This window comes from Rattus norvegicus, chromosome 20, assembly GCF_021556685.1.
Source record: "Rattus norvegicus strain SHRSP/BbbUtx chromosome 20, alternate assembly SHRSP_T2T, whole genome shotgun sequence".
Classification (NCBI taxonomy): domain Eukaryota; kingdom Metazoa; phylum Chordata; class Mammalia; order Rodentia; family Muridae; genus Rattus; species Rattus norvegicus.
In genome coordinates this window covers 14,930,732-14,945,745 of record NC_141553.1, presented here as the reverse complement: position 1 = coordinate 14,945,745, position 15,014 = coordinate 14,930,732, and the positions used below count along the sequence as shown (strand labels likewise).

At 37.6% G+C, this 15,014-nt stretch overlaps 1 protein-coding gene across 6 annotated transcripts in view; it reads left to right on the top strand.

The window, feature by feature from the left end:
• Window positions 1-15,014, top strand: part of Pcdh15 (protocadherin related 15) — an 827,095-nt gene that overhangs the window by 652,471 nt on the left and 159,610 nt on the right. For all 6 annotated transcript variants that reach the window (XM_087598371.1, XM_087598373.1, XM_087598372.1 and 3 more), the window contains one exon: window positions 13,750-13,859. In XM_087598371.1, coding sequence (XP_087454497.1) covers window positions 13,750-13,859 — 110 coding nt within the window. The remainder of the gene's footprint in view (window positions 1-13,749; window positions 13,860-15,014) is intronic.

Below are 15,014 nucleotides of genomic sequence, written 5' to 3'. Positions count from 1 at the left end.
ATTAAGTCCAACTCACTCATTTTTAATACACAAGTATATAAATAAGGCCTATTTTAATATGTTTAAATTCTATATTAATAACCATTAAATCTTACTCTTTGTTTTCCTTCAAATTTTTGCTAGCTAATCATAAATAGCTGAATTGATTATAAATTATTCTAAATATTTTATTTATTTATTGTTTATATAGTGACTTCACCAACATAAACACAGTGGCACGTGTGGACCCTCCATTGCTAAAATAAACACAGAGAAAATAAAAATGAAAATTACAAAACAATTCATTATAAATGACTGAGGTGAGACTTAAAAGCAACAATTTCATTAAAGGAAACTCCCGTGAGAGAGAATTGGGATTGAGCTGGGATCAGGCTTGGGGACATCATTGGAATGATATGAGCGCAAGTTAAGAAAAGATAGGGACTATTAGGGCAAAACACCCCAACATCCCAGAGTTTGTTTATTGTGTGATTGAAAAGAACACTATTTCATGTAAGTGTGTGTCCACGTGACAATCAATTCATCTGTCATTTATGTTTTAAACCTCCTGGCTGTGTGTCTCTGCTGTCTTCACTGTTAATTAAAGTCTGATGTGAGACAGACATCTTTCACACAAATACCACAGAAAATTCCACAGTGTGGTCCTGAAAGCGTAGTCCACCTATACCTCCTGTGGCCGTAGCCTCCAAAGCCTACACTACAGCTCACCCATGCTTGATAAGAGGGTTTCCATTTTTCACTGCTCAGAGTCTCTTGGAAAGCTATCACATTGTCATAGAAAATTCATTTACCATGTCTTTCCACTAACCTATGCAAAAATACTAAAATCCTGACCATAATTACAGTTGTGTGGTTTCCCGAGAATGGGCTGTCTCCTGTAGGTCAAGTATGTTAGCACCCTGAAGTGTGACATTTGATCTTCAGCTGAGGATGGCAGTTTGAGTCGCCGTACATATGAGAGTAAATATCATGGAAAGATCAACATGTCTAAGATAGACCATGAAGTCTAAATGTGAATATTGATTTTTAGTGGAGAGTGCAGTGTCTTACTCAATTTACGTTAAAAAAAATTTAGTCGAAGACAGTTATTTTGAAATTTTCCAAAACTATAGTGCCTACAAAGATATAGCTTTGATACTCATTTATGATGGAGATATACCAACTTTACTGTTAAATACTTCAAATTTTAAAACTATAGCTCTGATACTCATTTATGATGGAGATATACCAACTTTACTGTTAAATACTTCAAATTTTAAAACTATAGACAATTAAAACCTGTATACATTTAAAATAGAATTTCTATGACAATAAAATTTAAATTTATAACTCTATGTAAACAAGAAAAAGGTCAAAAGTGTTCTTGTTAATTTCTTACATATTTTGTTAACCCTAGAGAAATATTGTTTCTACTATTATTCAAATTTAATCTATCAGACCTTGATAAAAGAAAATTACACAGAACACCCTGACATTTGCAAACTTCAAACACTCTTTACTGAAATATAACCTTCGCAATTTCCATATTAAAATTAAAAATTGGTATGCTGCTGATTAACGTGAATTGATTTCATCACTAACGACAGTACAATTTATGTATTAATTAATATTAAACTCAATCTGAATAGTTTTTGTATTGGAGATTGAAATTAGTATAACTGGATAAAGAATTAATAGTCTACCTTCTTTTATGTAAAAAATGAGGAAAATTATAATTTATAATCAGAGATATCCACTTTATATACTACATTATAAATTGTAGAAACAATGTTTCTACCATGGAAAAAATGTTTTCCTAGTAGTTCAATATGATTTCATTAGTCAAGAGAACTGCAGTTCTGTTGTAGTAAGGGACATTGCTCTCATTCACGGAACTCTTGATTTGCAGATTTAAAGATCTTGAACCATCAAGGATAAGTGTGTAGGGAGAAACCAACTGAAGAGACTATAAAAATGATGGGAAGAGTCATGAAAACTTCCAAATAAAGCGAGTGTTGCTTGACAGCTGAAGCCGCTCTGTCTTAGTGTAGATCTAGTGTCCAACATGAACTCTCATATTTCCTGTAGATAAACTCCTCTATCTCCTTCTGTCACTATCCAAGTCTTTCCTTAAGCGCAATGGAGATTCTGTTTATGTTTGAGAAAAGTCTCGGGACCTTTAGAGTGAACCCAAACACTTTCTCTGGCACATGGAACTGAACGTTTTTACATCTTCTGAGGTGCAGATGGTTTATAGTCTCTGTTTGTTCCCCTTGTTTGGAATTCATTATGGATGATCGTTCACTGTGTTAAATCTGCAGAGTGTCCCATTTCATGGCACTGTAAGGAAGGTTCTGGCTTGATGAGCATAGAGAATCAGGCTGGGACATACTGTGAAAAGACTTACAAGCAATATGAAGGACCTTGTTCTTGTTGGGGTTCAGGGATTGCCACATGAACCTTCAACATCCTAGCTTGCCAAAGATTAGATCGTCTGGAGGTTAGAAGCATCCAGGCTTAAGCCAAAGGATAGTTAGAACAGAGAATGAAATACTCTGGCCTCAGCCCAGGCCATGTGTTCCTAAGGCTTGGGTACAACTCTCATCTCATCCCATCATCAGAGGAAATAGTAGAAGTATTCAAATAGCCACTGGCTGTTTCTTATGATTCAGGGGTTGCTTAGATAGAACTCATGCTGATCCAAGGGTTCACATATAATGCAATAAATAGAAGATAGATAGACAAACAAACCCATATTAATTAATTAGCATATTAATCGGGCTGGAGAGATGGCTCAGTGGTTAAGAGCTCTGACTGCTCTTCCAAAGGTCCTGAGTTCAAATCCCAGCAACTACATGGTGACTCACAACCATCTGTAATGGGATCTGATGCCCTCTTCTGGTGTGTCTGAAGACAGCTACAGCGTACTTATATATAATAAAATAAATCTAAAAAACTTAGCATATTAATCATACAAATATAATATGCTGCAGTACTAACGGAGAAGGCCAGAGCTCAATCTAAGCTCCATTTTACCCAGGAAAGTGATTTTTGACTAAAAGCTGTGCTGGAAATGTCCTCCCATGTTTGCTAGTGAAGGTAGTTTTACAATATGAAACAGGAAACTCATAAGACAGAATAGCCAGGAATGGGGCCATTAACAAAATAGATACATGTCTTTTCTAATGACATTGTGTGTCAAAGACTATCTCCCTGGTCAGTGGCAATATCAATGTCCTGAATTGTAAATCTTGCAAGAAGCATTTTTCTTAAAGATTTTAAAGAAACAAATTTTACAATGTCATGTTTTCTAGTGTAAATCTGTAAGAACAAGGAGGCTAAGAACTGAGAGCTTGCAAGAAATTTTCCTTAAGTTTACAAACTGGGGAACTTTAATATTTTCCCCATGTATATACTTCACTACCATATAGGACAGTGTCTGAATTTTTCAAGGATGCCTGGACATCTCTCCTTGTGTTGCCTTCTGTCTTGATAAATCTGTATCACGTGATTTCACATGCTACCATGGGGCAAACCAGAAGCCTCAGTCCTCTTCAGTGTTAGTTGCAAAGTCACATGAAATTACCCCAGGCTTAACATGCTTACACACTAAGCAAACATGTACATCAGGAAACTGGCCCAATTACAGAGGAGCAAAGCTTCCCTTCTCCATGATATGGGCAGAAAACAAATGTGGCAATTTTTCTACTGATCTATAAGATTAAGATTATGTAAGATCTGCTTTAATATCTTTTGGTGCATGCATTTATTGCATAATTTCCAAGGCATTCAACCCTGTCTATTCCAAGCCCTACCTTCCTCTCTTGGGCAAAATAGCAAAAATGATTTGTTAGAGATCATTACCAATTATATGAACAACTGTCAACTGCATTTCTTTTTTTGAGTGACTGTCTGTTCCAGACCTGCTGGTCTAACTCTACAGCAAGAAACAGAGTCCCTGTTTTAGTTTTGTTACACTGAAGATATTTAGGACCCAAAGATATATAAATGATTCAGCTTTGCTCGTGAATATCTAACTAGGGTCTGAAATGGATGCATTTTCTGGAGTCGTTCATAATTTCATAAGTGACAGTTTATTTATTATGCAAACCTATCACCACTAAGGTGTGCGACCCACTGTATCTTCAGTCTTTGATCCATATGTTGTAGCAGCCCATAGGCACACAATACATGTAAACACTACACAACTTGATACATAATAATGTGTCTGAGTGTTAAATGATTTTCTTCTTGTTCTTTTTAAATTTTCATGTCAACTTCTAGGTATACTGGCCTCATCCCCTGACAGTGGTATTCATGAATGAAGCCAAAATTTAGCTGTGAGTGGTAAAAATAGGAAACAGGAAAATATAATCTTTACCTAGGTATGACATATAAAAATCAGAGAACATAGAAAACATTTATTTTATGGTATCAGCTTGGTAGACATACTTAGGTCTTGTGTGTGTGTGTGTGTGTGTGTGTGTGTGTGTGTGTGTGTTCCTAGTGGGCACAAGACAAACTCACAGGATAATGTATTTAAGCAAATTTCTCATTAAGTATGACTCGTAAGATTATGGTGTCAATAATAGGTAAAAATGTATAGAGTATCTCCTATATGCTAGGGATAAGGAAATTAGTGTTTCTTAGTGTATTCAACAAAAGCATTAAGTAGTATTGTATCATTTTATAGACTCTTTAAAATATTAAAAGTATGAGGGTCAAATGCAATTTTCCTGTCCAAAAACCTCATAACATCAGAACCAGAGGTCTCCTAGAGTTAAGAAGTATTAGTTGCTTAATTTTGGCATCATTATGGGCGGAGAACCAAACAGTGCTAACAGAGAGGGAGAAGGGAGGGAAGGAGGAGGCACCAGGGAGAGGGATCCACCATTTCTAACACTCCACATCTGAAAACCTTTCCCCGAGGGATTCCTGAGCCTCACCTCATGGATCACAAACAACTTTGGAGTGCGTGTCAGGAAATGACAAATACTGATGTAATGAGTTTCTCCAGAAGATTCATTTAGAGTTTAAGTCCGAGAACCAATAGCTAGGAGAGATTCAGATAAACCCCATTAACGAGAGTGAAACAAAATGAGAAAGAACACACAGTTATCTTAAATGACATGTCTACTTTGACAATAGTTTGAAAAGTCCTTTGGATTCCTTGCCCTGTATCTTCAAGCTGAAGGTGCCTTCTTGTGAGTGTGAACAGAGCTTATGAAGAACTTCTGCCCACTTAATCCTTTACTCCTTTTTTTATTCATAATTCACCCTGAGAATCATGGGGTGCTGGTGTCTCTACAGCTTCCTGCCTTGACACTATTTTTCTTAGTTAAATGTGTAGAATTAGGTCACCCTGGCACAATTACCACAAGGTTACCCATAATGGGAGTTCAGTGGCTGTTTATTTCTTCTCGTTTTCATTAAATTTTCTCACCGCAGATATAAAAATGGTGCCTTAATTGGTACTGATTTGCAAATATATTGAATTACAAACTGACAAAATAAATTAGATTTGTCTCTGTAGAAGGGAGAGCAATAGAGCCAGATTGGAACCACTGAACTTTTATGACACCTATTTACCAACACTTTCAAGCTCTAAACTGCACAGCATTTAAAATAATTAGAAGCTTTGTTCAGCAAGCATAGCATTTACTCTTATTGTTACTTCTCAAACCCAAATATAAAATAATGAAACAATTTTCATCTCTATTTATACTGTAAAAATAGGATCTAACATTTGGACACCACAAACGATGTTATTCTGGCACAGTTATTATCTAGATGACTCAGATATTTTAAAACATTTAATTGAAAAAAATTATAGTGCTCCATATTTTCCAAAATAATTAGAAATGCTAAACAAGCTTTAATTTATGACGCTAAGAAAAATTAGATTGTATGTTTCTTGCATCTAAATTATTATGAAGCTGATAACCTTTCGGATTCGTTCTTTCGTTACAAAGATTTGTTTAAAGCGGTAAGTTTAGAGTTATTTTGATCATTTTCTTCTGAGTAAATCCCACTGCTGTTTTGATTCATGTAACGAAGCAAGCAGTACAAAGTAAGGCAATGAAACGTAATAGCACATCATGCAACTACTCGGGAAACAACTAAAGTACACATTGGCAGAAGAAAGACGGTATCACATGCCGCGTAATTATAACTGTATGACATTCTGGGAAATGTCATGGACATTTCATACAACTGAAGGTTCAGAAAGAGAGAAGGAACAGAAGAAAATAGGGGATTTTTGAGGTCACCATAAAGAAGAGTTCTTCCGTTGCCTGGGAGAGCAGCAGTCCTGACTGTGCTGACAGCAGAAGCAGTCATGTAAATACATCACCACCAAGCCCAGTGTGCGCTGGGCTGCACGGTGGCCTGCTTGAGTCTCTGAGACAGAGCTCACTCTCACACAAGTCATGTGAATATAGTTTTAGTAGCCATTAGTAGCAGCTAGGGAGTGACTGTATCTGTGTTTGCCTTCCAACCCATTTTCCGTGTTAAATAGTGTTCCGTTTTTCAATTGCCTTTCTTTGGCAAAAAAAAAAAAAAAAAAAAAGAAAGAAAGAAAGAAAGAAAGAAAGAAGAGAAAAGAAAAGAAAAGAAAAGAAAAGAAAAGAAAAGAAAAGAAAAAGAAAAGATAAACAATGGAATATTATTCAGCTATTAAGAAAAGCCAAATTATGGATTTCTCAGGTAAATGGGTGAAACTAGAAACATTCTGAGTAAGGTAACCCAGGCCCATGGTTTTGTTGTTATTGTTGTTGTTGGTTTGGTTTGGTTTGGTTTGGTTTGGTTTAGTTTTGTCTTTTTATCACTTTTGAATGTTAACTTTGATTTTCACATATGTGTGTTTCGTTTTGAATACCCACAGGGGTCAGAGATTACTAAGGGGCCATTATAAGGGGAGTCTTTCAAGGGAAGGGGATGGCATAAAAAGAAATAACAGAACAGGTAGGATCAAGTGGGGATGAGGGTGAGAGGAGAGACTATAGCAAGGAAGAAGGGGAGGGATAATTAACACTAGAGATCTTTTGACAAAGCAATAATTAAATCTGCCACTATAAAGGCTTTCTAAAATATATGCATGCACATACATGGATAAGAGGAGTTCAAATGGAGTTACCCTATAACAGGGAGGTGATGGCTCAATTAGACACCGCATGCCAACAAATAATTCCCATATCAGGAATGGGTTATTACTCTTTGAGCAAGGGAGTCCAATAGACCCCTAAATATTACAGGCCATTGGCATGGCTCTTGTTTACCCTCTAAGAGGAGGGCGAGACTCTATGTCTAAAGATACTACATACTCGAGTCACAGAACACAGAGAAACCATGCTTGGGACCAACCTGGGAGCTTCATCCCTAGTGGCTAGCTTTCATACGGCTGAGAAGTACTATGCATGCTATTGTAGGAGAAACTCAACCTTACCCAAGAGTGAACCACGTATAATACAATAGTGACTGGCCTGGCAAGAAATGCCCAATGGTGGGCTAGTGGCACACATGTCAAGGGAGTCACCAGCCACTTTCTGGTTGGATTTTGATCATGCCCCATAAGAGAAAACCCATACCAAGAACCCGTGGCTATACAGTTCATCAGCCTTAGAAGAAGACCTACAACTATTATTCTGCTAAATGGACTTAGAATTAATCTGACTCCTAACGAGGTACAGTTTTAACCATAGATTAGTGCACCTTTCAGTCCTCATCAGAGCAGCTTACTTTAGTCAGTTAGTAGTGATTAGTAGAATGAAAGACAAGGGAATAATAAGCCCTAAATGGGCTGTGTATATCACACCCTGTTCCCCTATGGCTCAGGGATTATTGTACAAGATGTGGGTGCAAAGATTCTAAGACCCATGAGTGATGGATGACTGCAAAAAACCAGTGTTTCCTGAGCACAGCCGAGTACCTGCACAAGCAAACCCATAGCAGCCGTGATAGCACGCACAAGACAAGATAAAGCAAACCCTCATACAGAGACAGGAGATTGGTGCAGTCTCTGGCTTAGCCCAGGAGGTATCAGCAATTGACGGCTGCTGTAAGAGAAAGAATCAGTTTTCCTTAGGGATGTGATCCCTGGTAGGTTGCCCATGCTCAAATGGTTGGCCACACAGTCAAGCATATGCAAGTAGCACAAATTGGACACGATGGGATTTAAAGTGGTAGGATGGAGGTAGAGTTTGGTGGAGAGATCAGAATAGCTCTCAGAGGGGTTGGGAGTAAATATGAATAAAATATATTGCATTAAATTCTTGAAAAACTATTTAAAACTTATTTTTTTAAATTAAACCAACCATGGTGATGCATGCCTGTAATCCCAGCACAGAGAAACACAGAGGTATGAAGATCACATCAAGTCTGGGGGCAGCCTGAGCCACACAGACGTCTGCCCCAACTAGACTATGTATCCAGATACTATCTTTAAAAAACAAATATAAGGAGATCTAGAAATTCACATTCACCATAAACTATTAGTCACAGAGTGAAACTTGAAAAAAAAACTTTATGAAGTTTGTCAATCTACAACATCTCAGTTTTGTATTGTCTACATCTCCATGGTGGTTGATACCCACCTCATTCAAACCGATTATAAATCTGTGGCAATGCCATGGGACTCCCTTCCTACTACTTTGTAGTAAGTGCATTTCATATTCAAGTTATATCTCTCTGCAGAGAGAGAATGCAATTTGTCAAATGATATAACAGATATTTTTCCAGTGCATAGCACAATAATAAAATGGGCATGTCTGCAAATAAACAGAGAAGAATTGAAAAATGTTTAATCTAATGTTCACTTATCATGGAGGTCTACTCAATTCTAGCAGGAGAAAATTGAATTTTTATAGCAGTGTTTGTTCTGGTAGAGAGACGCGCGCTGCTAGAACAATTAAGACAAAGGTTAATGAGCTGATATTTGTCTAGAAGTAAATTAGTTTTACACATTTAACCAAGGAGAAGTTTATATGCACTATTGGCATGCGTAGGATATAAATTCCATTATAAATTATGTCATTGATTTTTTTTCATGTATTAATTACTTCTATCCTGATTATTCAGTCAAAGTAGCAAAAATGAACACAGTATGTTTTTCTCAAGTGTGGATTCTATTCCTAAATGTTAATGCCAGGACACTAGTTCCAGATGTTTGATTATGTACACAAACCTTGTACTTATAACAAAACTGACCAGTGACAAAAGCATAGTAGTTAGCTTACCACATATAGTAGTAAAGATAAAAACTCAATCTGAACACCATGAATATCTATAAAAAAATCTCTGGTTTTGAAAAACTCATCCCATAGTATGACTAATATGTTTTCTTATGTTTGACTTATAAAAATAGCATGTGATATGATGTCACAAACAAACAGCTCACTGTTCTAGTCTTTGAGTATCTGCCACGGCATGATCCTACCACAATGAACTGAAAGTGTTAAGAACAACACCCTCGATATATGGAAAACTCAGCAGTCAGGAATCCAGACATGGACTAGCACTGGCCTGTTCTATGACCTCTCACAGTGTTACTTCAAGTGTTGACTAGTGATAGAGTCTCTTCTGAGGCTCACATAACTCACCAGTGAACATGTGAGCTTGGATACACTTCAATGCTCAGAGAATCATGCTAAGATGTGGAGGTATTAGACCTTGGGACTTAGGTTCATTAGGGGCTGATATTTAAACATCACTTTTAGGTTGTTGCCATGTTAAGCACTCCCCATGGTAGCTGGTATCATTCAGTCTAGGGAAGGATATTGTCAATAAGTTCTATTGGCTGTAGTGAAGACATAACTCCCAACCTCCCGCCATATGGTCTACTCCATGATGTCATTCTATCAAGCAAAGGGTACAATCAAGAGTACCTACTGAATGGAGTTATGCTTCAAGTTATGTTACTCAATCTCTGAGGTGACTGTGATGTTATTCTGGTAAGAAATTAATGGTGCATGAACCTCATGGAGGAGGAGAGGAAAGTACAAGAGGAGGAATGCCAGGAGGAGATGGTTGACAATCATGTTCAGATTCTGTCTGTCTCTCTGTCTGCCTCTTTGTCCATCTCTCTGTTTGTCTCTTTTTCTCTCTCTATGTGTGTACTTCCTTTTAAGCCTGTCCAAGTTCAGTTCTAGATGGTCACTCATTAAGCAAGAGAGTTCAAACAAGTGTCTTTATTTTCTTTTATGAGATTAAATACAACAAATTTATCAAAATCATCAAAGATCAAATCCAACCTCAGGACTTTGTTTAGAAGAGTGCTGTTCTTGTTTAAATTGGTCATTAGTGTCATTTGAAGGTCAGGACCTTTCCATTCCACTGAACCAATACTGTGGCAGTGTGTAGATTAGTTACTTATGGGTTGTATTTTTTTAATAGTATCTTACTTTAGAAATATCAGCTTAATATGACTTTCTTTCTCTAGTATAACAGCATTAAAATTAATAAATGTAATTGATAAAAATCATAGATAAAAGAGCTACAACATAAAATTCCAAGAAGCGAAATGTGCTTGGTAGGACAGGTGTAGACGCAGTTATAATACAATTCAAATGTTGAGAGTCTGTTTTCATTGGAATTCATATTATCAGAAACTTTTGTCTCATTTCACTTACTGAAATCTAGCAAACAAATGATACTTTATTTTTCTAAAAGTTATAGCAGACTTCCATTGGCCTTTCCTATTGTGTAGCGTACAGAAACGCTGAGCTCTGAGTCATAGCCCAGTTGGCTAGAGAAGAATGATAGGCTTTTTCATCCATCCTCAGTGGCGAGGCAGCTCTTGTTAGACTTAGATGGCTACAAACGAACCAATACTGCACAAAGCACAGAGGAGATTGGAGAAATGGATGGGAGTAAATAAGTGAATTAAAACTAAATAGATATTTACTACACACTTCCTATCAAAATCATATAAATGGCTCTTATCCTTGGCCAATTATTGAATATGAGGTGATCACAGAGACAAACATTAAGTGCTGAAGTGTTGCTTAGATCCTTTTAGATTTACACAGCAGTTAATCGTGCATAAGAAGTGAGCAATTGGAGAAAAATATTCAAAGGATACACACACACACACACACACATTCGTATATATGTAAAATCAAGGGATACGGAGATATAAATCTATATATAGGGATAGATTTATATCTGTGCCCCAGACTATATTTATACTTCCTAATCTGATATAGGATGTATCAGAAAAAGCATGACATAATTGACCAATACAATACCAAGAATGTGGAGAGAAAATGAAGGTTGTTACAGAAAGGACAAATATTGAAAAACAAGTGGCAAGTGGGAGAAATGGCCATAGGACGCTCTTGTATAACAAAACCAGTAACACATTCATATTGCATTTGCCATCGGTGTTGACAATGTCAAACACAGTGAGGCTAGATGGTGCAGTGACTTGTGAATCATGAACTGTGTGGAACTGCACAAGTTCATGAAGTTAATGTTAGCTTCGCCTCATTACGGTAAACAGCATCGTATCGTAACCACAGAAGCAAGGGTTCAAAAATAAAGCAACAGACAAACAGTGGGAGCATAAATCATAAAGTTAAATAAAATAAGTGAATTAGAGGTAAGTACAACTTTCGTTGTGGGTTCTAGTCACTTACTGAGTCACAATTCAGAACTGTACCATACCATGTAGAAGGATTAGAAGCCATTCAGAGCCTATATCCTGAAGTCTGATAGACCAAGAGCGACATTTTATCTCTGCAAGCTAGGCTAGCACATCGGCTCCACCTATTCATTGTCTTCAGTTCAAAAGATACATTGGACAGCATGTAATAAGATATTATGTTTATTTTAATAATGTATGTGGTATGTTATTTTTAGAGAACTTCCACAATCGTGAACATAATTTGCTAATGCTGGACTTTTAGCATGACGTTTTCTTGAAAGTACCAGATAATCATGTTATTCAAATAAACATATCTGCAATATGATATACATTATATTATTAAATTCAAAGCTATCATTAAAATGTCATGAAATAATAAATAAATAAATAAATAAATAATCCAAGTCCATTAGGTCAAAATTCCTAATGTTTGCAAGGATTCAAGGCCAGAAGGACCCCCATCCTGTTGAAGGGAATGTGAGAAACAATTCCTGGGGTTCTGTTGAAATTGCACCCACTCTTGCCACAGGATCCATGAGCCATGCTGCCAAATGAGTTAGCTATGTACGACGCACAAATGCCTGAGTGAGAAAACTCAAGGTAGCGTTATGCGTAGTGACCAAGGCTCATACACACCTGAGAGTCTTTATTTCTGAAAGTAAACTGTGGACAGTCAGGATTACAGGAGAGGAGGTGTGAAACATGAAGTGGGTACACAGTTGCCATGCCAAAGCTGCCAGTCTGAAAAACAACACGTCACGCGATCCCAACAAAATGACCCTCTGGACAGACAGGGCAGTAGGCACAGTAGGAAGATGAGTGATTGTCAGAGATCACTTTGGAGGATAAAGAGCTAAATCATGAATAAAAATCCCAGGACCCTTGTACTTGAATAGTTGCCCAGCACCATAGACTATCCAACAGCAGAATTGAGGTCACCATATCTATTAGTGTCTCCCCATAAATTGTGGTGACATCACCTCACATCCTAACTCATCCTATGAGTTAGGGAAACCATGCATTGGGAACAACAGAAGGTATAGGGAAATCCTTTACCTTCCTCTCATATTTTCTATGAACTTGGAGCAAGCTTTGAAAACTAGTCATAGACAAATGAGATAGGAGTCTCTGCAACCCATGTAAAGCCGGACAAAGAAGTACGTGTCCATAATCCCAGTGCTGGGAAGGGAGAGAGAACAGTCCTCTGAGTAGTCAGTTTACCCATATTGGTCTGTCTAGGTTCAGTGAAAGTCTCTCTCAAAAATTAATGTGACTTGTGATAGAAGAAGACAAGTGCACACATATACATGCACACCTGCACATGCATGCATGCCCCATACATATATGAATACTCATATACACATTTATTTGTACTATACACACATATGTATACACATAGATACTCATACATACATGCATACACACCTGCACATGCATGTATGCCCTCCACCCATATGAACACTCATATACACACTTATTTGTACTATACACACATATGCATACACATAGACACTCATACATACATGCCTTCACACCTGCATGTGCATGTATTTATACACAGGAACATTCATACCTATGTGCATATGCATGTACCCATGTACCTACAAACACTTATACACCCATATGCACATACTATGCAAGAAATGCCCCCAAAAAACCAAACCTTGTCAAGAAACATTGATTGCAAGGAATCAACAAGTCTGAAGTTGGTCCACATATACAAATCACACTTGATTGAAACCTTCTAAATGTTGGAAATAGAACTGTCGTTTTTAACATCTGGCTTTCAAAGACCATTGAAGTAGAATCCTGTCAATGTAACCAATGGGATGAGCTTCCTATGAGATAATTTGTGTGGGGTGCTTCAGGGATTGAAAAACTGGAAGAAAGTCTTCTAAAATTTATACAAGTATTACCTTTTGTCCGTGGATTTGGGGATAGATTGCTGCGTATTTCCCATTTCACTCTTAAAAATAAATGTTGCACTGAAATAGATAGGAAGAAAGGAAAAGAGAAAGAGGGAAGGATGGAGGGGTAGAAATAAGGAAGGAAGGAAGGAATAAAAAGGGAAGAAAGAAAGGAAGGAAAAAAGCAAAGGAAGGAAATGAACACTCTTTTTAACCCTGCAGACCTCCTCCTGTGAGCGAGCTTGCTGCCAGAGGGACTGTAGTAGGCGTCATTTCTGCTGCCGCCATCAATCAGAGCATCGTGTACTCCATTGTGGCAGGAAATGAGGACGGTAGGTAGTGGATTTTGCCTTTGTTTTCTCCAAAACCCAGTAGAGGTAGAATCAGATGAGTTTTTGATCGAGCTATTACTCCTTCTATCCTAATTCAATTCTGACCATTTTCAACGTAATTGATGACTTGATTAATAGTCCAGATGTGTTAGTTAAAGTCATTGTGTGTCCCAGCTGATGATTAATATTCAATTATAGAGGCTTTTATCGTCCCTTTGTTGGTGATATTTCTGTGACATTTCTTCAAATTGAATGAGTTGTTCTTTTGACTGCAAGAGATACTAATGATTTTCTAGACTCTCCCCTCTGTGTGGAACAAGGCTTACCTCACGTCAGACCAATCCCAAGGAAGCTTTAGGATCTTACCTAAGTATAAATGACAAAAGAGACTTGCCGGCACTGACAGACAGAGATGTTATATAATACAACAGCCCAAACAGCCAAATCAATTAACAGGAATTTTGAGTTTTGTCTCCCAGCTGCTTCTATAACGGTAGCCATTTGCTGGATTCTAGGAACAATAGCATCTCCCACTCTCTGGTTCTCATTTCAGCTGCCGTCCTCTGCTTTCTCTTCTGAGACCCTGGGCGGACTGGGATATTATGGGCGGCTGAGAATGTTTAATTAATATTTAATACGTTAGTTTATTTTGAGTATTTAATTTAAAAGTGATCTTAGATGCTACTTGGCAGTCTGAAATAACAGTCCCGAGACTGTCTGGAGTGTTTCCGTGACCACCTCTCACTGGAATGGCTGCCTCTCTGGGAAGCACTCACTGACTGACTGGTTTTTTACCCTCTTTGCTATTCCTGTGCTGTTGCACCTCCTTTCTGAATGCAGTGGAACCTGCTTTCCTCACTGCTTCCAAATCTAAAAGAGCTGTAACTTCTCAGTGTGCTCTGATGCTTGCCCTGACCTTGGGATGGTAGGTAGCAACAAGCCTGCGTTTATCAACAGCTCCCACCACAGTGACCATTTCTTATACTTTATCCATTTACGCATTCTGCAAATGAGTGTTGCTTATGTGATAATGACTCTCCCAGGTCCTTGGAGTGTGGAGAAAAGACACAAGCGTGTTCTTTATAGTCTTAGAATTAAACAGACAATCAACAGATGAACAATGACTGTTAAGCATGCATGGGGACAATGTTAGGC